General features: G+C 48.4%; 3 protein-coding genes and 1 pseudogene across 4 annotated transcripts; all 4 read left to right on the forward strand.

Annotated features, from left to right (window-relative positions):
* Positions 1–212: 212 nt before the first annotated feature.
* On the forward strand, positions 213–5,654 carry LOC112901328 (T-complex protein 1 subunit alpha). The gene is made up of 17 exons (XM_025970218.1): positions 213–406; positions 543–607; positions 964–1,053; positions 1,144–1,230; positions 1,309–1,368; positions 1,484–1,534; positions 1,634–1,729; positions 2,034–2,099; positions 2,472–2,689; positions 2,896–2,992; positions 3,686–3,772; positions 3,929–4,063; positions 4,166–4,270; positions 4,524–4,652; positions 4,740–4,843; positions 5,194–5,284; positions 5,366–5,654. The coding sequence occupies exons 1-17, from the start codon at positions 343–345 to the stop codon at positions 5,447–5,449; spliced, it is 1,629 nt and encodes a 542-aa protein (XP_025826003.1). The 5' UTR covers positions 213–342; the 3' UTR covers positions 5,450–5,654.
* Positions 5,655–18,346: 12,692 nt separating this feature from the next.
* LOC112901226 (expansin-B15-like) lies at positions 18,347–19,745 on the forward strand. 2 transcript variants are annotated; one of them, XM_025970087.1, is made up of 4 exons: positions 18,347–18,576; positions 18,669–18,781; positions 18,899–19,092; positions 19,293–19,745. In XM_025970087.1, the coding sequence occupies exons 1-4, from the start codon at positions 18,420–18,422 to the stop codon at positions 19,615–19,617; spliced, it is 789 nt and encodes a 262-aa protein (XP_025825872.1). In that variant the 5' UTR covers positions 18,347–18,419; the 3' UTR covers positions 19,618–19,745. The 2 variants fall into 2 exon arrangements, with proteins under 2 accessions (XP_025825872.1, XP_025825871.1); XM_025970086.1 differs by having other exon boundaries at positions 18,669–19,092.
* A 492-nt stretch (positions 19,746–20,237) lies between these two features.
* LOC112901227 lies at positions 20,238–21,651 on the forward strand (annotated as a pseudogene).
* A 2,333-nt stretch (positions 21,652–23,984) lies between these two features.
* Positions 23,985–25,486, forward strand: LOC112901229 (expansin-B15-like). The gene is made up of 4 exons (XM_025970090.1): positions 23,985–24,236; positions 24,321–24,433; positions 24,540–24,736; positions 24,849–25,486. Exons 1-4 carry the CDS (start codon positions 24,077–24,079, stop codon positions 25,171–25,173), a joined length of 795 nt encoding a protein of 264 aa, XP_025825875.1. The 5' UTR covers positions 23,985–24,076; the 3' UTR covers positions 25,174–25,486.
* The last annotated feature ends 374 nt before the right edge of the window (positions 25,487–25,860 follow it).

Genomic DNA, 25,860 nt, shown 5'->3' on the forward strand with positions numbered 1-25,860 from the left:
CGGGTGGTGGAGACGGCGAGGAGCAGGCGCAGCCTTGATCCTCGAAGGGGAGTTGGGCCGAGTGCCAAGATATGGGTCCGTTTTCTGCCCTTTTTGAGGGCCCGTTTTCTGCCCTTTTTTGAAGGCCCGTTTTCTGCTTTGATGGGCTGCAGCACTAAGCCTCCTCCTACAAGCCCGTCAAAAGGTGGATAAAAGGACTACAAAAAACCTCCATCGCTGCATCGAACCCTAACCCCGCAACCCGCAAGTCGAATCTACAAAACCCCATTCGAGCGTGACCGAAGGGCTCCTCCGCCTCGAACTCTCTCGCGCTTTGCCTCCACCCACCTCGCCGCCGCAGCCATGGCGATCACGCCCGACATCTTCGGCGAGCGCCAGTCCGGCCAGGACGTCCGCACGCAGAACGGTAACCGCCGCCACCCCTTCCTTTCCTTGCCATCAGATTCCGCCGGCGGGCGTGCGGGGGTCTCTGAGATCTAGTGGCCCGAGTCGCCGTTGGGCGCGTTCTGCTTTAATTACTGAATCTGCTCGTTTGATCGCAGTGATGGCGTGCGGGGCAGTGGCCAACATCGTCAAATCCTCGCTCGGTCCCGTCGGGCTCGACAAGGTATGTGTGTCTTTCACTTTGATCTATTTGGTGTTTGCAAATCACTCCTGCAGCCTTTGATGGATCCAAACTTTAGATTTGTAAATCACGGCATCATCTCATGATCTGTATTACTCGGAAGTCTAGAATGGTATTCTGCTCATCTGAATGCAGCTTCGTGCTGAAGGTGCTGTTGACTCAAAAACGTAGTTAGCAGGCAACTCATTGGCTGCTAATATACATAGATTGGGCTCAGTGTCGTCACAGTTTGAATAATTCTGTAACAGATCAGAAAACTCGCCCATAGATAAAAGAATTGAGTCTATGGTACTCTAAGCAGGAATAGTGAAAACTAATTCAGCATATTCTGCTTACAGATGCTAGTGGATGACATTGGTGATGTTACAATAACTAATGATGGAGCAACCATACTGAGGATGTTGGAAGTCGAGCACCCAGCTGCCAAGGTGACTCCTAGCCGCAAAATCTGAAAATTGAAGTCTTATGTTTTGATTGCTTCTGTGTGTTTATATTTTTTGGTGTCTATCAATTGCTAGGTTCTTGTTGAGTTGGCTGAGCTCCAAGACCGTGAGGTAGGAGATGGAACAACTTCAGTTGTCATCATAGCAGCAGAGTTGCTCAAGGTAAGATATGCTTTGCTTCTCTCACTGTTGTTAATTTCCCAACCAGTTTTCAGGTGCACTCACACAGTTCTGTTTCAGAGAGGCAACGATCTTGTGAAAAATAAGATCCATCCGACCTCTATAATCAGTGGCTACAGGGTGAGTTTTCGGTTCTTATTGCAGCTATAGTAGCATTTGAATGTTAAATGGTCATTTTTATTGGCAAGATGACCGTGGTTCACATGTGGAATGTTTTTCCTTCATATTCCACCAGCTTGCTATGCGTGAAGCCTGCAAATATGTGGAGGAAAAGTTGTCAGTCAAGGTAAGATACTTGTCTCCAAAGCAAATGTCAGAGGAATGCTGCCCATTCCATGCCTATTGTCATACTGATTTGAATTTGAATTTTTATCTACACTTTCAGGTTGATAGACTTGGAAAAGACTCCCTTATCAACTGTGCAAAAACTAGCATGTCATCGAAATTGATTAATAGTGACAGTGATTTCTTTGCTACTATGGTAAGTTCCTGCGGTCATTTAGCTTTTAGGTTAGCGGACTCTTTGGTTGCTTCATTTAGCCTTCTTGTTCATATACACAGGGTATTCCATTACTTTTGCGCGTGTGATCACTAACTGTAAAATCCTTATTCCTTACTGGCGCTCTGCATTTGTGCTCACATAGTTCTCTTGAGATCTGTAATAATGTGCTGTTATGGTTTCCGCCTGACAGTTTATTTATTCCCAGAGTCAACTACTAGGATTTCAACTGTCTTTCAGTTGGTATTGCGTTCAGTTTTGAGTTATCCTGACATTTGTTTTTTAGGTCGTTGATGCGGTTCAAGCTGTGAAGACTACAAATGCCAAGGGGGAAGTGAAGTATCCAATCAAGGTCAGTCAAACACATTTTTGGTTACAGCACTGCCCAACTAAATTTATTCTATCATAAGGATTTGCTTTATTATGAATAAGACATCTCTGTGGTTAATCCATTCACATTCACTGCTTAAGTACTTTATATTGGTACTTGTTGCCAATTTTGGACAATGTACTGTACCATAATATTCATTTTAGATGATGTTAGATGTTACATACAACCACAGGCACAATGAACTCCTTTTGATTTTTGGCTGCTCAGTACATGGGCGGAAATTTTCAAACATGAAATATTGTTCTCTTTAAGCTCCTGGGTTTTGTGTTAACTATTGTTATCATTGAGCTTTTCATAAAACTAGCTTCTAACTAGGTTTTATCTGATCTGCAGAGCATCAATATTTTGAAAGCTCATGGTAAAAGTCAGAAGGATAGTTATCTGCTGAATGGGTACGCATTAAACACAGGCCGTGCAGCTCAAGGAATGCCTACAAAAGTAACTCCTGCTAGAATTGCTTGTCTTGATTTTAACCTTCAGAAGACAAAAATGCAACTTGGTGTCCAAGTTCTTGTAACTGATCCAAGGGAACTTGAGAAGATTCGTCAAAGGTATTTGCATCCTGTATTGTGATACTTTATTATTCCTTTGTATATTTCTGATTTAATCATGCTCTCTTTAATACCTTTTCCATAGTTCTTGTATCTTATTTGTTTGCACTGATATCCCTGCCTTTTTTATTTGAAAAGCTAGCATTTCATTGATCATTCTATTTTAAGGTCTCAAATGTTAATCCTTGTAATATATTTGTTGGCAGAGAATCTGACATAACAAAGGAGCGAATTGAGAAAATTCTCAAGGCTGGAGCTAATGTTGTGTTGACCACCAAGGGAATTGATGATATGTCCTTGAAGGTATGTTTCCATTACTCAGGCAGAAGTGATTCTGATATTTTCCCTGATACTTTGTGTCTAGTTGTCCAGCACCAAATCATTTGTTTTGTTTGGTCACTCTGGTCAAAGTTGCTTTCGTACCGGTATTTTTTTGGTCTTCTGTTGTCCTTTTGCATTGCACTTGAGGACTTAAGGTAGTATACTCCCTCCGGTCATGAATAGTTGACATCCGGACCAGTGATTTAAAGGCGGTAAGGCGAGGCGAGGCAAGCTGGGTACGCCTGGACACCTAGGCGGCGCCTAGTTGACGCCTAGGCGACAAGGCGGAGCTGTAACCCAAGGCGAGCTGGGTCTGCCTGGACGCCTAGGCGTTGCCTAGGCGACGCCTTTAAAACACTGATCCGGACCGGAGGAATTAGTTTAATTAACGAAGGAGTTAGCTGTCTGGACATCAAGTTTACATGGGCTGAGGGAATATCTTTTACTTGACTATTTCATGTAAAGTTCACCAGAGCTTTCACTTCCATATTTTTTTTGTGCCTGCGTTGCTGTGGTTCATATGACTTTTGAGATCTCAAGATGAACCTTCCCTTCAGTGATTTTTCATTCTATCAGGATCTTTTAGTGTTCGCTTGCTAATGTTTGTACGCAGACTTATCATGATGACGACTGTTATTGGATAACTTTGGAACTGTGTCATGAAATCTATTTCAGTACTTTGTCGAGGCTGGAGCAATTGCAGTAAGGCGTGTGCGCAAGGAAGATTTGCGTCATGTTGCCAAAGCCACCGGTGCAACTATGGTATGCTTACACAAGAGTTTTCAAAAATGCTGCCAGAACTTGTATTCATGATGTTCTCTAGGATGAAAGCAGAAGATTATATTTAACCAAGTGATAATTTTACACGCTTTATTAGTATAGGCAGTGGATAGGTGGCTCAATAATTGAACCTTGCAGATTACTACTTTTGCGGACATGGAAGGCGAAGAAACATTTGATTCATCATTCCTTGGACATGCGGATGAAGTTGTGGAGGAAAGAATTGCAGATGATGATGTTATCCTGGTGAAAGGCACGAAGAACACCAGCGCGGTTTGTACTTCTGTACCAAATTTAATTATCTTGCTATGGGATGGACAGCATTAATTTGAAGATAATGGCATAATGCTTGGTTTTCTGTTTTCTATTGTGTAGGTGTCCATAATACTTAGAGGTGCAAATGATTTCATGCTTGATGAGATTGACCGGTCCTTGCATGATGCCTTATGCATTGTGAAGAGAACCCTGGAGTCAAATATGGTAATGCTTTTGTTCAATTTTTTTTATGTGTTATTCACCTCCATTAAATAGGTGAACATATAGTGACAATTTTTACTGTTTCTTTATTTGAGGCAATGTATGAAAGCCTGAATAGTTGTGGACTACTTGCATGCCTGGAAGAATCAAACAGTTCAATATGCACTTTACTTTTATTTCTGAATAGGCAAATACTACTTGTTTGTAATGTTTGTATGGTGCTAGTGTCTTGAACATGTTTGTAATGGTTGTGCAGGTTGTTGCTGGCGGTGGTGCAGTTGAAGCTGCATTGTCAGTTTACTTGGAGAACCTTGCAACAACCCTGGGATCTAGGGAACAGTTGGCAATTGCTGAATTTGCTGAATCTTTGTTGATCATACCCAAGGTTTTGACCTGTTCTATTTTGCTTATATTTACATTTTTCACCAACCAACATAGCATATTAATGGTTGGCATGACCTCGCGCTGACAGGTACTCTCTGTTAATGCTGCAAAAGATGCAACTGAGCTTGTAGCAAAACTTAGAGCATATCATCATACTTCACAAACAAAGGCTGATAAGCAACATTTCTCAAGGTAATGGTAATTATAGAACTTGTCTTTTTTAGTTATTTGATTAAAGTGGCTCTGGTTCATCTGTTTTATTTCTGAAGTCCTGGATGCATATTCCTATCAATTCCTTTGAAGTTCTCTAGGTTTTCCATTATATACTGCAAGGAAAAGAGATATACTGGCTCACTATTCAATATATATGTGCTTAGTCATATCATCTCAGTATTTTTTTTACCGTGTTACAAGCTCCATAAAATGAGCATTGATGTATAGTTAGGTAGCCTCATAATTTGGTACCCATCGATGGTTCTAGATATGGTACTACTGCAATCTGTGTGTGCGTGCTATTAATGTTTGTTTCTTTGTTTGTGCAGCATGGGACTTGACCTCTCGAAAGGTATCATTCGCAACAACCTCGAGTATGGTGTGATTGAACCCGCGATGAGCAAAGTAAAGATTATTCAGGTTGGCCCACTCGTTACCCTGTCATCATAATATTTGTAATGCCTGAGATCGGTTCAGTTATCTTTTGCGTTCTTGTTGCAGTTTGCCACTGAGGCAGCCATCACTATCCTGAGGATTGACGACATGATCAAGCTTACCAAGGAAGAGGGTAACGAAGAGGAGTAACCAGCTCACCAGTAGGGGTAGAGGACTGTTGTGTGATGGTTGTGATAGCATGTAATATTTGTCTTTAATTTTTTTGCTAGCTGTGGACATTTTAGTAGGGTGTTGTACGAGAACTGCAAGTGGATCTGTATCCTAGTGAGTTGACGTTATTTGGAAGGATGGCTCACGAATGAATCAAATTTTTGTGTACTGTTGGGGCCAAAAACAGTTGCATTTTCAGGGCCTTTTAAGCCAAAATGGAAGTTCTTTCATGGTGAGTTCTTTCATGTCTCCTCCCACATGTAGTTCTGCAGATAAATGTATTTCTGCTGAGAAAGTATCCTTTCTGAACGCCCAAATCACGCCCGCCGGCAAGATGGCCGACGGCCGACTTCCAAAGCCCAGCGCCCTCAATAATTTCGTAGCCTCGACACGCGAACACGCCGGCACGAGTAGCCCAGCCCACCGCGCGTACGCCAGCCGGCTAGCGGCAAGCCAGTCCGAAGACACTGAACTTGTGGTGTTCTGCGCGATCAGCTCATCAATTCATCTGATCTGAGCCGTAGAACTCGAATCGGACGGATCTCGGGTACCAAGGGGTGGACGGTACTGTCCCGTCGCCGCCCTTGCTCGTGTGCTTATCGGCTAATGGTCCCCGTATATGTGCCTATCGAGATGACAGATGCAAGAGCGGTGAGGACGGGACGAGCTGCAGGCATAGAAGGCGCACGGCAAGAACGAGACGATGGCTCGTCACAGGAAGGCTTGCCGTGGACCGTGGTACTGTAGCCTGTAGGTCACGGCGAAGACGGCCTGACACAGATGTAGCAGTGAGCATCCCCCGGTGTCCGTTGGTTCGCCGCCGTCGTTGCCCATGCTCCGTGCGCATTCATGCTGCACGCCTGCACGGTGAGAACTGGACGCCGTCTGGGCTGGCCGTGGTGGACTGGTGGTCCGCCGGTTCAGGAGAAGCGGAGGTGGGCCGCTCACTTGGCCGGCGAAGCGCGCTCGGCATTCGGGGGCCTGGTCTACGGTTCCGACCGCACCGCGTCTGCAGCAGGACTCTTCCATGCGTCTGCCGGCGGCGACCCATGGCCTCTGCTCGTCTATTGCTGACCAGGCGAAGCCAAGAACAAAAAGAGACGGCGGCGGCCACCAGCCCAGCATCCGCGATTCCGCCCGGCAAGCCCGTTGGAGAACGCAGCAACAACCACGTGATCGGCTCCATCAACATCAACGCTGCCATCCGTGGGGTGGGAGCGAGGTAGCACTCCCAGCCGGCGACGCCGTCGTCGGCTTGGCAAGTCAGGCCACAACCGCGCCGTCCCTGAACGCCCATCCAGAGCACCGAACGGCGTCTGGACCTGCCCACGTGCACCCCAAACGAACACACCGCCATGGAACACGGGCAAGACTAGAGCAACCGGCTCCTGGGACTCTTGCCCGGCGGACTCATCAAATGTTGCGAACTAGCGGCTAGCGGAGCGTGCTCTCAGGTAGCCAGCCCGGAATCGAGTCTCGCATCTTCTTAAATCAAAAGCGTGTGTTGGCTGATCCTCGGCCCGCCCTTCTTTCTTCGTCTTTTCTGTAGAGCAGAGCAGAGGAGAGATGGGGTAGGCAGGCTCCAGTGGCGAAGGTAGAGCAAAATGGAGGAGGGTGCAACAATGAAGAAGAGATAATTTTTTTTGCAAAATGAAGAAGTCCAGTAATAATATTTAATAAGTTGGTGTAGCATGAACAAAATAATATTAATATAGGCAAAACACATCAATTTGACTTCAAATCTTCAACATCATCGATGATTCAAAGGTCTAAAAGAGAAAACAGATGATTCATAAATTAATTTAATAGCATTTTTCAAGGAGAAAGAATGTTGCAAATTAAAAAACAATCCATTACCTTTAATCTTCATCATCAAATCTACGACCTTGCATTTTCCCGACGAACAACAGCCTCATTAGTAACTTTCAGCATCTCTTCTTTCTCCACATAGCAAACAAGGCTATTGCTCATGTATTTATCACCAATGCGATTGCGCAAACGTGTTTTTACAATCTTCATGGCTGAGAAACACCTCTCAACCGTAGCAGCAGCAACAGGTAACATTAGTACAAGTTTCAAAAGTCGATAAACCATTGGATAAGGATCATGTTTTCTAGTCTCCACCATTTTTTGGGAAAGCTCAGCAATAATTTGTAGATTGGAGAACCTATCATCATCCCTCACATCAGTTACAGTTATGTAGAGTCCAAGCTCATGGCTAAGGTCCCTCAAATCCCCAGAATCAAAATCATATGGATAAAGAATTGCTAAGCTCATTATTTTTTCCATATCAAAATCATGAAATGAGTTTCTTGGACTAAAAGCGGCTGAGCAAAGAAGCAGTTCAGAGAGCTTGTCTCACTGAAACGGCTGTCAAGCTCTTGAAGTAGCCGTTCAATAACATCATTAAAACAATCTACTTGATAGTAATGGTTGTTTGTAATTCCAGATTTATGCCTCCGCTTCTTGGGATCAATATATTCATCTTCCATTTCCAATTTGCAAATATCATTCTTGTCACAAAACTTATGGACATCATCCAATATTTTCCCCCACTTTTCTCTTCTAAGCTCATCCAATTGGCATCTAGTTGCTTTCACATATTTAATAGCATTTACTATATCCTAACTTCCGTTGCAATGCTAAAGACAAGCTATTTGTGATTCCTAATATAGTCAACATGAGATGCAAATAGAAGACAAAGTTAAAAGACTGGAAGTACTTTAAAAGATTTGATGCTTGATCTCTAATTTTCCAATCTTTTTTTTATCATTTTCCACAATTTCTAGCACCTTGACTATTGTAGGAAACATATCAACCAAACTTTTGAGGGATTTATAATGGGAACTCCAACGAATATCACCGGGTCTTTGAAGACTTTGCTCTTGATTCAACCCTGTTCCGGTTTGAAGTTGTCTGCATCCTAATGCCTTACTTATTTCTTTTAAGATTAATATCTCTAATCATATCTCTTCTCTTAGATGATCCACCCACCACATTTAATAAGATTGAAATTATAGTAAAAAAATCACTGACCCCTTTATGCTTTCTCACAATAGCCACCAATACTAATTGAAGTTGGTGAGCAAAGCAATGAAGGTAATAAGCTAAACTATTTTCTCTCATAATCAATGATTGCAAGCCATTAAACTCACCTCGCATGTTGCTAGCACCATCATATCCTTTTCCTCTAACTTGCTTTAAGCTTAACTTAAGATCAGCAAATAGTTCATCAATAGAAGACTTGAGATAGGCAGAAGTTATTTCTGTCACATGAACAAGGCCAACAAATATCTCTTTCACAATTCCACATTTATCCACATATCTCAAGACCACTGCCATTTGTTCTTTCCAAGAAACATCTCTTGACTCACTAACTAACTAACAAGTAAAAAATATCATCCCTAATTTCTTCTAGAATGCTGTGTAGCACTTCTTTCGCAAAATATTGCACACTATCTCTCTATATCTCAGAAGCAACTAATTTCTTCCCCCCCTCTCTCTCTCTCTCTCGTAACTACTTGGTGGCTACGAGGGGAACATGGATGATGAACAGCTTGCGCTTCCGATCCCATCCTGCTGTTGGAGCGCACGTCCACCCGGGGGTTCTCTCTTGTGCCACTGCGCACCATAGCTCTCAATCCTGCTCCCAGTTACCCCTCGCTTGTCTTGGATTCTTGCTTATCTCAGCTGCTGGGTTTCCTCCAGCAGCATATGCATGCAGCGGCACGTTTCGGTGGTCCTCCATCATCGCTATTTAATGTTTGTATTCAGCTGCACGCATCAGCTTTCTTTGCAACAAATTGACGGTTTAGTTTCTTGTGCGACTGAAGGAAGCAGATCAATTCCCCGTTTAGACGTTTAGTCTCTTTGCGGGAGATGGCTGGCCTGAGTATGACCATTGGCGCACATGCCTTGTAAATCGCATCCTGCAGGTACTCGAACGCTTGCTTGTGTTGCCGTCGTTTAGGCAAAAGATTTTTCATGTAGCGTTTTGGCTGTTTGATTTTCCTTTTCGATTTTTTGGCGTTTTTTCTTGGGATCGTTTTCAATTTGGCCTTTTGCTCGGCGAATACAGTGAGCCAGGTCGTACTACATAGTAGTTTCAAAACGATTGATTGTTGTGTGCAGAGGCTTCAGCCGTGCTGTCTTGAATTTTCGTGCTGCTGTTTTTTTTGTTTTCCGTACGTAATTTGCATTTGCTTTGAAAGACAGATGCAGAAGTATATGGACGCAGGTCTGCTTTCCCGTTGCTTCGCTCGCGACGTAGCGGCCCGTCTTTTTTTACTAACGATTTTGTTCTTCACTAGAGAGATTCCGTGTTGTTCCTTCTTTTGGAACAATTTTTGGAGCCGTTCTCATCTTTTTCCAAGAAAATTAGATGCTGAGATGAGTAATTAGTGGGCCATTGATCGCCTTGGTTTAGGGTTTAGCTGTGGTCACTTGGCAGTCCATTTGTCTTCTCAGTTTCTCTCAACACCGGAACAGATCAGATCGGTCGAACCTATGGAGAGTTCGAGGAGTCGCCGACCAAGGCCAAATCTGGCCCCCCCAGCGGCGGTGCACATGTGTCGAGCGGTTACCGGCGGTTTCCGGGCCACCAGGGGATTTGCCCGAGGTTACTCATGGAGGCGAACGGAAGGCACCTCTCTACCGGCTTGAATCCTCGGGGTTACCCTCGGTTGCCTGCGAGCACCGGACCGCCCGGTGGAGTTCCTAGGGGTTACTCGCAGCTCCTGCAGCGGCGGGGCATTTCTTTCTTCTTTCTTGTTTGTTCTCCTTTCTGTTCTTTGCTATGAATGAGTAATTCCCTTTGTACTCTGGCATGCATCAATGTTCTTCATATGAACCTTCTTTCTTTTGTTTTCCCTGTCCATATAACTGCTAGGGGAGTGAATTGTTTTGCTTGATCTTGCTAGATATGTGCATCTTCTCTTTGTCAGTCCTGCAAAACTAAAATATCTTTATTGTACAACTAAGTTCCAGAATTCGAATGAACCATAAATAAGAACGTATGCTTGAATTTGTAATGGCACGTTTGGATTGGTACAGAGCCTGTACTGTTTCTTTCTCTTCAGTTAATCTTCAGTTCAAATGATTTTACTGTGCTAATCTGTAGAAAATTGTATCTCAATGGCACGTTCCTCAATGTTTCAAGTTTTGTGCCATTGGTCTTATACATTCGTAATTGTCATTTAGCATCCTGCAGCTTCTTCTGCTGGTTATATCATCCCTATAGGGGATGTGTTGTTTTGTTGGCTGCCATTTCCGCATCCCTGGCTGTACTGTCGAATAAGGGAGTCCTTGTTCTTAGTTCCTTTTTTACAACCTTGTTGAAGCTGCTGTTATTCTTTACTTAGATTTTAATTGACTGAGAGATGAATTTACCATGTCCTTGTCGACAATGTTTCCTTGTTGCTATGTAATAACGATATGTTGTTTGACATACTTGTTATTGGTGAACCATTTTTTCTTGTTGATTGAGAAATACATGGAATGCATGTTTTGTGGTTCACTTGGAAAATGTGGTTTAACCATTTTTATTGTCGGTAACTAATACTTGGAATACTTGGAATGTGAGAATGAGCCTCTTCAAATTACAAACTTTTTTATGTAAGTAACCTGTTTGTTACCAATATTATGTTGTTCACGAAATTTGTTGTACCCAGTTATTTTTATCTACCGTGTTTCGTTTACAAATGTTGGGGAACAAAGAACATAGCTTTTTAATTCATAAAAAAGAGACGGGAATATACCAAGTATCATTTTGAATTAAAAAGGGACAGGAATATACCGAGTATCATTTTGTCTAGCAAAGTTAAGCAATCCATATGATTAGACAAAACAGACAGGATTCTTGACAACATGGAACTGATTCGATCCGCTCGCTGCGGCTGCCCGATTCGGGCCTCTACTCGCCAACAGTCCGTTGCTGGATCTCCATGACAGTGTCGCCAACCAAGTGCGCTTCACGCGATCCAGTGCACCAGGCAACTCACACCACGGCCACTACCCTTCTGTAGTTTAATTGCCTTGTTGTTCCACCTACAAGTTGACGGTTTTGTTCACACATTTGCAGTAAGTTATTTAAATTTGCTTATCCATTGGTGGGGGTATCATCACCCAACTATCTCTGTATTGTGTAGGAACTACTATGCTGTCTTGTTAGCTGAATGACGCGTTTTGTGAAATCGAGGTTTGGTTTATCTCAATAAATAACTTTGTCTGGCTTACTTTTCTTTAGGTTTCTACTAATCCTGAGCCAAAATCAAGAAGAGGGTTCTTAGAGCATCTCCAACCATGAATCTCCAACCATGAGTCCTATATTTGGGTCCTATAATTTGTATTAGGGACATATTTGATGTGTTTAGGGTCAAAAAAAGCTTATACTCCAACAGCGGGGTCTCAAATCATGTCATTTACAACAGCGATGTCTCAAAAGCTTATACTCAGTCAGTTAGATTTCGTGACAAAAGGAAAATAGGATCCAACCAATTGAGTCCTATATTTAGAACCCGGGAGACTGAGTTCTAAATTGATTTGCCAGTTTTTTTATAAAATAGGACTTCTGCTGGAGGCTATTTTTTTCTCTTAAACCCTATATTTCAAGATAGAAACCAATTTAGGTCTCCTATTGGAGATGCTCTTAATGAGCTTATCAGACCGCATGCGAAGACAGCTCTCGGCAGCAAATTGTCTGCCTATGATGGAAGTAAATGTCTTTATACTGCTGGTTCACCCCCTTTTTCATCACAGGAGTTTGTGGTTACACTCGTTGATCCAGAGAAGGACAACAAAAGGTCTGCCCAGATCTTAGTTTTGCATTTTTACAATACTACGTAAAAGTTTTTTGTCAATTGCAGCTATTTAATCCTTTTCAATTCTTAGGTCAGCGAGAGACTACAGGATCACAATTGGAAATATCTGGGAGAATAGACTTGCACTACCTTAAGTAGTTTCTGTGCAGAAAACAGATGGATATGCCTCAAGAGACCATACAAGAACTTGGTGTTGTCCTCAGAGAGTGCCATCTTGGAAGTATGATAACCACACGTCCACGCTCAAGTTCTCATCTTGTATTTTCCTAGAATAATCTTCTAACCAGGTGTAGCACCCTTTTTTTTAAAAAAAGAAAAAAAATGTTACGGCCCACCTCCATCTCTCTATTTCTCTCTCCCCTCTTTCCAACTCGGCCCATCCCTCTCTCTTTTCTCCCTCCTGTGCTCAGCCCAATCCCACCGTTCGGCCCAGTCAGCCTACCCTAGCCCGTTCCACCTTCCCCCTTCTCTTCTCTCTCCACCACCGATGGGTGGGGCCCGCTTGTCATCCCCCACCTCCAACCGTTTCGCCATCCCCGTGCCGTGCGCTTCACCCGGCCGTTGGCCGCCCGTCGCCTCCCTTCCTTCACTGCCCCCGCTCCCTTCAATGCTTGTGATGAGCCCCGCCTTCACTCCCCACTCGCGCCTCCTCTCCTGCCAGAAACCGCCGCCGCCATCACGGCCATGATGGCCAGACGCCACCAACGCCGCCCCTTCTCCTGCCGGCCGCTTCGCTCCCTCCCTCGGCCTATAAAAGCCGCGGAGCCCCGCCGTGCCCTTCCACTCTCCCCTCTCGCTCCCTTGCCCCCGCTCTCTCTCTCCACGCTCTTGCTCGCGCCGCCGCCATCTTCACCGAGCTCAGTCTCGTCGTCGAGGTAGGAGATGCAAGACTTCAGCATGCCGTGGAGGATCGAGAACTTGAAGACTCTTTTCAGAACTTGTATCTTGATGAAGAATCTGTGTAATGTGGTGTGCTGGTGGTAAGTGACATGTGGTTCGGAACTTCAACTTGAACTGATGTAATTGAACAATTTGGAGCTGATTGTACTCTTTTTTTTCCTTTGTAGGGTTTTATCCTCATGAGGTGTGAGGTTTTACCTACAAAGGTTTTCAATGAGGAAGCAAATAAAACAACTCAAGTTAAAATATGTTGTTCTTTTCAAATTTGTGAATGTGTGTGTGTGAATGTAGGTTTCAATGTGTATGTGTGAATAGAAGTGTTTGAATTTTAGAATGTGTTAAGATTTCAATAAACTTCTTATCAAATTTGAATTTTTGAGATAATTCTAGATTGTAGAAGGGTTTTATGGCTACATGGGCTCACGGGCTGGCACAGCACGCAGAGCCCGTATGAGTAATCGGACCGACCCGGCACGGATAACAGGCCTCCGTACCGTGCCTGGGCTGAAACCTCGGCATGCGAGCGGGCCCAGCATGACACGAATAAGTAATCGGCCGAATCGTGTCGGGCATAATCATGCCGGGCCTAGTCGGGCCCGGGCTGTGCCACGCCGGGTGGCTCCAATGGCCAACTATAGCGGTCAGTGGTGGAGTCAGGGACCTGGCCCCTCCCAAGATTAGTGCTGATCTATAGTTATAACTATGCGTGGATTATAAATACTGTTTGCAATATACGCTTAAGTAGTCAAGAGACAGACCCTACAAGTAAATCTTGAAACCTCCATTCCTCCAAGAAAGAATAAAACTGCTCCAACCCGGACTCGCCATTGTCATTCGCATTGTAGTGATACTGTAGTATAAATCTGTTCCTCTCTTTTACCCTAAAATTAACCAGCTTCTATGCCATCTATAGTAGAAAATTGCACTAGCTAGGATTAGTCATCCAAAATATGCTGTAGTTGTGACTAGGTAGTAGACATACAATTTTGGTTCGTTGAACATTTACGGCAGTACTTAGTAAAAATAGCTTTCTTCTATTTTTCCCATGTTTTGCATTCCACCATATTTTGATGCAAATTGACACAATGTAGTTTTCTTTTTTCTTTGAATCAACAAACGCATTTATATGCTCAATTAGTGATCGCATCTAATAGCATCACTAGTACACCATTTCGTAATATTTTTTGTCCATACTATATTAGAGTCTACTCTACTGCTTGAATTTTTTTTCTCTTAAGTCCATACTCTGCTGCTTGAGTTCACTTCTACTCAGTCTCTTGACCCCTCCTATGGTTAAATCGTGACTCCACCCCTAGCCGTGGTGGTCCACCGGCTTAAGAGAAGGAGGGGAGGGCTGCTCACTTGGCCGGCAAGGAGCGCCAGCTAACGCCACGCCACGAGGTGATACGGTTGTGGAGATGTCGCTCGGCGGTCCTGATCTCAGGTGCCGACTGCCGACCGCGCGCCGGGTGCCCAAAGGACGCATCCATGGCGTCTGCTTCCACCGCGGTTTACCACGTCGCCAGCGGCGATCGATGGCTTGCACCTGCTCGTTTGTTGCTTCCGCCGCTGCAGACGGTTAGTTTGCTCATAAAAACTACGTAGGCGGAACCAAGAAGAGACGGTGCAACCACTAGCCCGGTGTCCGCCTGCCCCGATCTAGGGTTGAGTGAGAAAGAGAGAGGGAAGGGGAACGCACGAGAGCAGCAAAGAGAAACGGGAGGGGAACGAGTGAGTCTATTTGCCTCTGTTGAGTACAAGGGTAATTTCATCCCAATATTTCCAAATTCACCTGAAGAATTATATTACATCACTGAACACGTCCACCATTGCTGCCACCGTAGAAGTTCTGGTTCCCCAGCTGCTCGCCTCCGGGCAGTGTAAACGAGGGTGATGGATCAGCACCTGCACCCGGCCACCGTTGCCCTGGAGGTTCAGCCTGCTGCTCTTGCCCCCATCCGACGATGCCGTCCTGAGACAGTGGCCAGGGATCCATCAGAATGTCGCTGGGAAGACCGGCTGCCAATGTCGGAGCCGGCGCCCCTTGGAACCCGCCATTATTGGCCATCAGCTGCTCCTGGCAATAGTACGCTTGCTGCTCTGCCGGCAAATGCACCGCCTGCTGCTGGTAATGTAGCTGCTGACGGGCCGGCAAATCCTGCTCCTGGTAATGCAGCTGCTGGTCGGCCGGAAAAGAAACACCCTGCTCCTGGTAAGTTAGCTGCTGCCCGGCCGGCAAATGCACCCCATGTTCCGGGTAACGTGGCTGCTGATCGGCCGGAAAATAAACCGTCTGCTCATGGTAAGGTGGCTGCTGCCCGGCCGGAAGATGCGCCGCCTGCTCCTGCTGATACTGTAGCTGCTGCCCGGTCAGCAAACGCGCCGCCTGCTCCTGCTGATACTGTAGCTTCTGCCCGGCCGGCAAACGCGCCGCCTGCTCCTGCTGATACGGTAGCTGCTGCCCCGGCGGTGAACGCGCCGCCTGAAGGGGCCACGCCACCCCTTGGAACAAGCCGTTGGCCACCGGCTGCTCGTTCTGCAGCTGCTGTTGGGCCAGCGTAGGTGCCGCCACCGCCTCCGCCTCCTCGGCCCAGCCCATCTCTCGGAGCCTGTCGTTGTACACCGCCTGCTGATCGTCATGTGGCTGCTGCTGGCCGCCCGGACAATGCACAGCCTGCTGGTGGGGCAAGGCGGCGCCGGCAAACTCAACGCCGCCTCCGGTCGAAGATCTGGCCAGCAGGCGGGCGAGTTCCCCGTCCAACCACGTATCCTCCTCCGTCTGCTGGCGCGACCACTCCATGCTGGCCGCGGCATCCGTTCCCATCACGGCGGCGGCCGTCGGCGCCGCCTCCGGCGCGCGCGCCCCGGTAGGTGCGGCGCTGCCGCCAGCCCGGTACGCCTGGATCAGGCGGCCAAGCTTCTCGCGCTGCTCCTTGAGGTCGTGCATGCTGTAGTACTCCCTGAAGAAATCGTGGTTCTGTTCGCGGAGCTCCTTGAACACTGGACGCCGATCGAATCAAGCGGACAGCTGGTCAGAGAGAGATCGATGCGTGCCGATCGGCGAATGTGGAAATTCAAGATAAGACTTTAAGCGAATTCGAACAAGACGCATGGTGATCGATGTGTGATCTCACCGGCAAACGCGATCCAAGTGGGCAGTCCCTCCTCGCGGATCACCCGGAACATCTCGGCCTTGTTCATGCGTTGCTCCAGGCATCTTTCGATTGTCTTCTTGACCTTCAATTATTAGACCAGCATTGGAGAGGTGGATTAAGTTCAGGCACTCATGGCACCATCAGGATTTGAAGTCCATACACTTACTTTCAAGATGAACTGGCGTGCCTCTTGATGATCTCCCTTCTCTGCAGGGCCTCCCTCAGGGATAAACTCGACGTCGGGCATGGTGGTTGAGCGACGACGCTTGGCGAGATCGGTCTTTCCCTCCCGGAGAAGAGGAACCTATAATCTAGCAATGGATGAAGTGAGTAGGGTATACGACGGATCACAGTAACTCACAGCTGCATGCTAAAGAAGAACGAATTGGATTTGGTTGCTTGCTTTATTCACGTCAAAGAAAGAAGAATTCTATTCCTGAGCCAGGGGTGGAACGATGCATGTGTACACTCGTAATCGGTCAGATGCGAATTTCGTATACAAAAAAAAAGCTTGTACTAGGGCTTCGTGTGCTCAATTTCGCACAGCAGGAAGGGAAGGGAAGGGTCGGGGGATACCTGATCCTGATGCCTGGCGGATGCTCGTCGCCGGCGAAAGGCAGGGACGGACGAAGGGGCGGTGCTGCTCGCCCAGTCGTCAGCCGCTAGGACAGATAGGCGGAGTCGCGGAAAAATAAGAGGGAGCACACGCAGTCGGGCCAGACTCTATTCCCCGTCAACATTCTGCTCCATCAGATGGGCCCAAACTACACGGCCCGGCTCGGCCCGTCTTCACTCTGCCAGCCTACTGCTGCTCCCACCGTGCGGCCCACCGAACCAAACCACCTCGACATGAAGAAACGGCTGGACGCGACGCCGCGAGCGTCGTCGTCGGTGCGTGCTTGCACCGGCCACCGGTGCATGGCGCCTGACGGCCGTCGCACGTCAGCGCCCGCCGAACTCTCGCGGAGCGGATGAGCTCGCGCCTCGCGGTTGGGTACGAAGCCGGCAGAACTATCCGGGATCACGGCAAGGTCTGCTCTGCAGCTTGCTGCAGGGGACCCCGCCGCCGTGTGTGACGGTCGTGACTTGGCGAGGACTTGATTGGGGGACGACGATATCTCCGGCAGTCCCTGATGGTGATGGATTAGATACGCGCAAGCGCGGATCTGGGAAGGCGGCGCGGAGTGTAGTTGACCGGGAAGGGGAGAGCCGTCTCGGGATTAGCAGCCGTGCCCAACTGAAATAACGGCCGTTCTGAACTGTCAACAGTAATGTTAGCGCAAATACTTGCTAGCGTACTCCAATAAAAAGTCGTCGTGCCTGCTGGAATCGAGAACCTCTCTCACCTCTCAGGGTCCCTGAAAGTTACAGGTAAAAGCATAGTATGCACCAATGCAGGCAGAGTATTTGCCCTTAGTTAGCAATCCTGTTTGGATCCAAGGGCGAATGAGTGAAAGCGTTAAATTTTAGTACTACCTCGTCCAAACAGGAGTGCTAATAGGGTAGACTAAATTTTAATCAAGAGTAAAAGAATTTTAACATAGGTATGATTGCTAATATGTGCTAAAATTTAGCATTCAATTTTAACTCTTCCAAAACCCTTAGTCAAACTGATAACAGTTCTCTACTAGCTTCTCGGTTTCACCAAGTAGTTCTAGGCTTCTAGCTGTGGATTGTCTATCTAGAAGGGCGAAACGCAGAGCAGGCATTGCCATATTCCAATTTCCACCAATCACAGCGAGGATCAGACACGTGAACTGCACACAAAAGGACCGGCCTAGTCCTGCTTGCTCGCTAGGTCAGTTAACTGGTTTGTTTGTCAAATTGTTTCATCTGTGCTCAACAATGTTGACCCTAGCCATGTCCATGTGCACCCGATGCACAATCCAATAGAGGAGAGATCTGTCTCCATTCATGCACGCACGCACGGCCACACAGTTTTGCTGCCTATAAATACAGCAGGAGCACAAGCTTCCACCCACACACAGCTCACATCACTTCTCTCCTCAGCTCCCAATCGTTTGCAAAACCCAGCGATCAGAAGCTAGCTAGACACGGGCAAAAGAGCCAGCAGCTATGGCTTCCAAATCCCAGCTCATGTCCTTCGCTGCCATCGCAGCTCTCGCCTCGCTCCTTCATCCCTGCACATCCATCGAGTTCCACCGCAAGCTCTCCAGCTGGTCCGATGGCGGCGCCACGTGGTACGGCGCCGCTAATGGGGCTGGGAGCGATGGTATATACTGCATGCCCGAAAATACGCGGTGTCAGTTAACTGAAAAGAATTCATGTCTCAGCGAAACATGCGTGCTTGCTTTGTGCATGTAGGTGGCGCATGTGGGTACCAGGGTGCCGTCGACCAGGCGCCGTTCTCGTCCATGATCGCCGCCGGCAGCCCTTCCATCTACAAGTCCGGCATGGGATGCGGCTCTTGCTTCCAGGTGCGTACCTGTGCACTGTATATATATCTAGCTGAGGGACATGTTTTTTTCTTCAGATGTACATGCTTACACAAGATGTATCACAAACCATGCATTCATTTGCCTTATCACCAACAGGTGAAATGCACCGGTAATGACGCTTGCTCCGGCACCCCGGTGACCGTCGTGATCACCGACGAGTGCCCCGGCGGCCCGTGCCTGAGCGAGCCGGTCCACTTCGACCTGAGCGGGACGGCGTTCGGCGCCATGGCGAAGCCCGGCCAGGCCGACCAGCTGCGCGGCTCCGGCGTCCTCCAAATCCAGTACACCCGGTAAGCACTGGCCCGTGGATGCAAATTGCAAACACATCGTCGATCTACCAGCTCGCTATTTTTGCTAGCATGTCGATCGCTCCGTGGACCACCACACACGGGCACATGCACGGTTCCGGTAAGCGCCATGCCACGAGCTGTCCTTTGTGTACCCTTCTAATGGCGTCTGTGTCTCGACGACGAACGCACGTGACGTGCAGCGTGCAGTGCAGCTGGCCCGGGGTGCAGCTAACCTTCGTCGTGGACGCCGGCTCGAACCCGAACTACTTCGCCGTGCTCGTCAAGTACCAGAACGGCGACGGCGACCTCTCGGGCGTCGAGCTCATGCAGACCGGCCCAGGGGCCGCGTGGGCGCCCATGCAGCAGTCGTGGGGCGCCGTCTGGAAGTTCAACGCCGGGTCGGCGTTGCAGGCGCCCTTGTCCATCCGCCTGACCTCCAGCTCCGGCAAGCAGCTCGTCGCCAGCAACGTCATCCCCGTCGGGTGGAAGCCCGGCACCGCCTACCAGTCAGCGGCCAACTACTAACTATCCATATAGGCATAGAGCCATTTCACCATAACCTGATAACCTTACATATGTTTGATGCATGCGTGTAGCTATGTGCTGTTTGTATCATTTGTATGGGACTGAACAAGCTCGATCTATTACGCGCGACGGCCTTGTTGAAAAGAAAATAAATAGAACTGCAAGCAGTGTCAAAAATGAAAATGGGCGACGTCAGCTAAGCGCTCCCTTGTTGCGCTAAACTACTGAAAGTTGGCCTGATTAAGCACGAAAGCACATGCATTTGACGAGCAACGATGAGATCAGCAGCGAGTCAGCATTTGACGAACGCGCAAGTTTATAATAATCAAAACCTCACAAATTGCGCAAATATTTACACATGCTCAACCGATGCGAACTACCTTGTCTTATTTGTTTACTTGAGGCTCAGGAATTGACCACAATATATGAACTCCCACAGTCCCACACCCTTAAGGAGACCAACAAATTGCCACGTTCGTGCTGCCGCTGCATGTGCACCTGTATTTCTCTCACGTTTGTAAGTCGATCGTGACGTGATCCCCCCCTAAAACCATCTCCTAGCTGCTACTTATATATAACACCCCCAATCGAGCTTCAGGTTCAGACGAGACCATAACAAGCCTAGCAATCCTAGCAGCTGCTCCGTCCATATATTCACGCCCTCTCTCCACAGGGCCAGGAGGAGACAAGCAATGGCTTCTCCGGTTGCATTACCCATTGCGGCATTCGCCGCGCTGCCATTCCTGTCACTCCTTGCAAGCCCCATTATTCCCTGCTACGGGAGTCCGGGGCCAATGTCTCCTCGGAACTACACCGCCACCAGCCGGTACACCACCTCAGTGCCGGCGGCTGGGTGGTCCTCGGGCGGCGCGACGTGGTACGGGAGCCCTTACGGCGCCGGCAGCGACGGTAAGTACATGCACACCCGGACACTGATCAGTGCAGGTGAAGCGTAGGTACCAGTGACTGCTCCTGTAATGGCATGTCAGTTCCGTTGCAGGCGGCGCGTGCGGCTATCAAGGCACCGTCAGCCGGCGCCCGTTCTCGTCGATGATAGCCGCCGGCGGCCCTCCCCTCTTCAAGAACGGCAGAGGCTGCGGCGCGTGCTATCAGGTTAGTACTTACTACTACTGAGTTTCTTTAGTGTGCATGTACATTCTTGCTCTAACACTGTCTGTACTGTCGTGCTAATACCACGAAGATTAAGTGCACCGGCAACAAAGCCTGCTCCGGCCGGCCAGTGACCGTCACTATCACCGACTCCTGCCCCGGCGGGGTGTGCCTCGCCGAGGCCGCGCACTTCGACATGAGCGGCACGGCCTTCGGCGCCATGGCCAGCCGGGGCATGGCCGACCGCCTCCGCGCCGCCGGAGTCCTCAAGATCCAATACAAGAGGTGCGACAATACATTGAGTTCGAACTGATAATTCCAGTGAAAATGTTAATCTACGCGCACGAGAGTAACGCAACGGAGCTGCCTTTTCGCAGGGTGCCGTGCAACTACAACGGCATGGGGATCGCCTTCCGGGTGGACGCGGGCTCCAACCCGTACTACCTCGCCGTGCTGATCCAGTACCAGAGCGGCGACGGCGACCTCGCCGCGGTGGACATCATGCAGCCGGGCGGCGCGTGGGCGCCGATGCAGCACTCGTGGGGCGCCACGTGGCGCGCCAACTCCAACACCGGCAGGCCGCTGCGCGCGCCCTTCTCGCTCCGGCTCACCTCGGGCGCCGGCAAGGTGCTCGTCGTCAGGAACGCCATCCCCGCCGGCTGGCGCGCCGGCAAGACCTACCGGTCCACGGTGAACTACGCCACTTAAGGCATTATTGTTAGTCCAGAGGTGATTAGGTTAATGCTCCTGTCTGTGAGCGCTTGCCCTGTCAATTGCCGAAAGTAGTTGGTCACGTGGGTCGGAAATGTGAGAGATGGTGTAAAAATTTCTCTGCGCGGCGATTTGCAATTCTTTTTTCGAACAACATCGGGGAAAAAAATCCCCACCTACTTTTTATATATTGCTCGAGGGCAAAAGGTGCTTTACAAACAAGGAATCAGAATGGCGATTGGTGATGTGCCAATATATTAATTTTTAAACATACAACTCTCTCTATTCTAGATATATGACATCATTAATTTTCTTAAAAAAATGGCAAACATTATATACTTAGTCATTTAGTTAAGTAAAATGAAATAATTATCAATACATCTATCATAAAATATACTCTAGGTTTGACTTGTAGATTTATCTATTTTCACAAATATTTATAAAAATATTTTTTTCTTGAATATGTAGGAGAGGTACGCATCTTTTTATAGTAAGATGCACACTACGTGCAGCTCCTTATACGGATTACTCAAAAAAAAAAAAGACGACCTAGCCTACAAGCTCCTGCAGCGGTCCAAAGATCGACATCGTCTTTGATGCGTTGCACAATCGCTGAGGTGCCGGCAGCTTGACGCTCGAAGAGACGTGTGTTATATATTTATAGAAAGATGAAAAGTCAAAAGAAAGAAAAATGATCAATGGTATGATATATTTATGAACGAAATTAGTAACTGTCGGGAGCCTGTTGCATTGTTGCAAGCTTAGCAAATTACATGTCATGTGATCCAAGTAGTTACTGCATCTCCCCCAACCAAGATCATCCCTTTCTATGCGGAACTATCATGACCTTCAACTTTCTCCGCCATCTGCTTCTGCTCCTCTCTCGTGATCCACGGTTGGTTCCTCACCGGTAACCACCGAACCAGACTCTAGAGCCCTCTGCCTCGTTGCCTTTCCCAACCAATTAGACGTTGCGAGGGCAAAGATTGTCGGCGACCGCTATGGTTGTGCTTCTGGGTTGACGAAAGACGCGAAATAATTTCCCTTGGATCTTAGTCTTCTGATTTTAAGATTTGAGCTGTAAGTTTCAGGGACTTCATAGTTGGAAAGCTGGCCTTTTCAGTTGGACATCAGGAGTTTGAAAGTCATTTGGGCTCAAAACTATCCTCACCCTTCGGCGAAAGTCTATGTTTCTTAATTCCACTCTTGCCCTAGTTTAGATTTCATCCCCTAACTCCAGCACTGTTTGGTCTTGAAATAAAATCCTCAAAAGATGTCCTTAACTTAGAGAAACCAAATGACACAATCCCAATTAAAAGCCAAATGCTTATAAACAGATGAAGCGGTCAAAATGAAATACAGCCCATGCCCTCCGTTGCAGAAAAGATACTGCTGGGATTAGGGGCCCATGTAGTCAGTTCTGGATGGGCCTTATCTGGGCCAACAACTACAACGACGTCCGGCCCATTCCCCCGGATGTGCGGGGCTGCCGACTGCCGTGATCCATGCGTTCTTGACTTTGGCCACACACAGAAATCCACATGCTGAATTGCTGATGGACGCGACGCCGCCGCCCGTGCCGCGCTCGTAAGCGGATGGCGCCCGGAGCCGGCCGGCCGAGACGCACGTTAGGCGCCCGCCGAATTCCGGCGGAGCGGAGGAGCTCGCGGCGGTTGGCCTGGCCGTGGCCGGGGACACAACCGGCAAGGCGGCCAGGATCGCGGCAGCCTGCCGCCGCTCGTTGCAGCGTGACGGGATTGAGACTTGGGGCGGCGTTGATTGGAGGACCACGAGATCGAGATATTTCCGGCGGTCCCGCCCGGTTGATCTGGGAAGGCGGCGGAGACTAGCTGACCGGGGAAAGGGGAGCCGTGTCTCGGGATTGGCAGGCGTGGACAACTGAAATAACGGCCGCTCTGACTCGCAAACAGTAACTGGCCTGTGTGCTCATCAGATAGGGATCACCTCGTGCCCGGCTGCAAGCCCCTCACCCTGGTCGTTCTACCTGCCGTGTAGTATTCCACCACAGATTCATGCCTGCATGGATTGAGAACACCTCTGCTGGACCTGGACTCATGTGATCTGAAAGTAACAGGTAAACATGCATATACAGTTATACACCATGCCTTACGAGCCAGGCACAGAGAGCAGGATTGAGCTAAATTGGGCCGACAGGGGACAGTAGCTCTAGCTCTAGGAACTAGGAAGGCAAAACAGAGAGCTGGAATTGCCACATTCCACCGATCAGATCGAGGAACGGACAAGTGAACTACACACAAAAGGACCGGCCGGCCTAATGCTAGTACTAGCTCGCTAGGTCAGTTAAGCAGTTCATTGTTAACTACGAGTAGTCGAGTTCGAGTACTTCTCATCTCTGCGCTCAGCATGTTGACCATAGCCATGTGCAGGCGATTCGCAAATCCAGCAGGGGAAGCAAGCGCCCCGTGAGATCTGTCTCCATGCACGCACGCATGCAAGTCCACAGTTTGGCCGCCTATAAATAGAGCAGTAGAACATGCTTCTACCCACACAGCTTACCCACAAGCCTTTCATCTGCTTGCCCCTCCTCGCCTACAAATCAATCTTTGATCGTGAAACGAAGAGATCAAGCAACAGTTAGACGCAAGAAGAAGTAGCAATGGCTTCCGAGTCCCAGCTTCTGTTCTTCGTTGTGGTTGCAGCGATCGCCTCGCTGCTCCATCCTTGCGATTCCATCGAGTTCCATCGCAAGCTCTCCGGCTGGTCCAGCGACGGCGGCGCGACGTGGTACGGCGGCGCTACTGGGGCTGGAAGCGATGGTATGTTCTGTCAGAGCATTCTGCCTAAACTAATTAGTATTTCTTGCCTCTTTTCTAACCGATCGACATGCTGAATACATGTAGGTGGCGCGTGTGGGTACCAGGGTGCCGTCGACCAGGCGCCGTTCTCGTCCATGATCGCCGCCGGCAGCCCTTCCATCTACAAGTCCGGCATGGGCTGCGGCTCTTGCTTCCAGGTCCGTACCTTCCTGTGCACATGGGATTTTTTTTTTCAGATGTACATGCTGCGCACAGAAGATGTATCACAAACCATGCATTCATTTGCCTTATCACTACCAACAGGTGAAATGCACCGGAAATGACGCTTGCTCCGGCAACCCGGTGACCGTTGTGATCACCGATGAATGCCCCGGCGGCGGCGCGTGCACGAACGAGCCGGTCCACTTCGACCTGAGCGGGACGGCGTTCGGCGCCATGGCGAAGTCCGGACAGGCCGACAAGCTGCGCGCCGCCGGTGTCCTCAAAGTGCAGTACACCCGGTAAGCATACTACCGCCACGTAACGAACCGTCGTCCTTGTATATTCCGCGCGCCCAATCTCCTCTGGCTTCTCTTCTCTTACAACGATGCGCGCGTGTGATGTTGTACACAGCGTACCGTGCAGCTGGCCCGGGGTGCAGCTAACCTTCGTCGTGGACGCCGGCTCGAACCCGAACTACTTCGCCGTGCTCGTCAAGTACCAGAACGGCGACGGCGACCTCTCGGGCGTCGAGCTCATGCAGACCGGCCCAGGGGCCGCGTGGGCGCCCATGCAGCAGTCGTGGGGCGCCGTCTGGAAGTTCAACGCCGGGTCGGCGTTGCAGGCGCCCTTGTCCATCCGCCTGACCTCCAGCTCCGGCAAGCAGCTCGTCGCCAGCAACGTCATCCCCGTCGGGTGGAAGCCCGGCGCCGCCTACCAGTCAGCGGCCAACTACTAATCGGTCGATATAGCCATAAAATGTAGTGCGCGCGTGTAATATTTGTGTTTTGTGTGTGTGGACTTACAAGTGATCATCACATCACAACAGTGGTTGCGTATGATTGGCAAAGATTAATTGGAAGTAATAAGGGCAGGATTTAGGCAGAGGAGGAGGAGGCGCAGGTGTGTACGAGACGAGCATAGTTCTCCCCTCTTCGCCGTTAGTCAGCGCCGACATATTGAGACGTGTTAGTGTGTGTATCGTTGTTTGTAATGGCAGCTCGGTATCACTGCTGAATGGAATGCTGATAATTGATGTGCGTGTTTCTTAATGCATGTTCCCTCTCTCTCTCTCTATTGAATAAATCGCATCTATTGACAACAAAAATGGGAATGTATTGTGTAGATGCCATAGTAGGATGTATATGCAGCCAAATTATTGTACGAATTGCGAACTGAGGTAGGTCTTCGAGTCGGCAGCAAAGGTGCTCACGTAGGGGTAGCGGTGCGAGCTACGTTCATATAGCTAGGGATATGTAACCTGTTCGAAAAAATTATATGAAAAAAAAAATTAATAGCATAATTATCACCATGGAAAATACTTCAACGTTCATGAAAGATACAGAAGGGGTGCTCCGGTGTCATTGTAACATTTTACTTCAGTCATGATACTCCTTCGAGGAAGAAAACAGCGCCTAAAAACCAC

The sequence above is a fragment of the Panicum hallii genome, chromosome 7, assembly GCF_002211085.1.
Source record: "Panicum hallii strain FIL2 chromosome 7, PHallii_v3.1, whole genome shotgun sequence".
NCBI classification, from domain to species: Eukaryota; Viridiplantae; Streptophyta; class Magnoliopsida; order Poales; family Poaceae; genus Panicum; species Panicum hallii.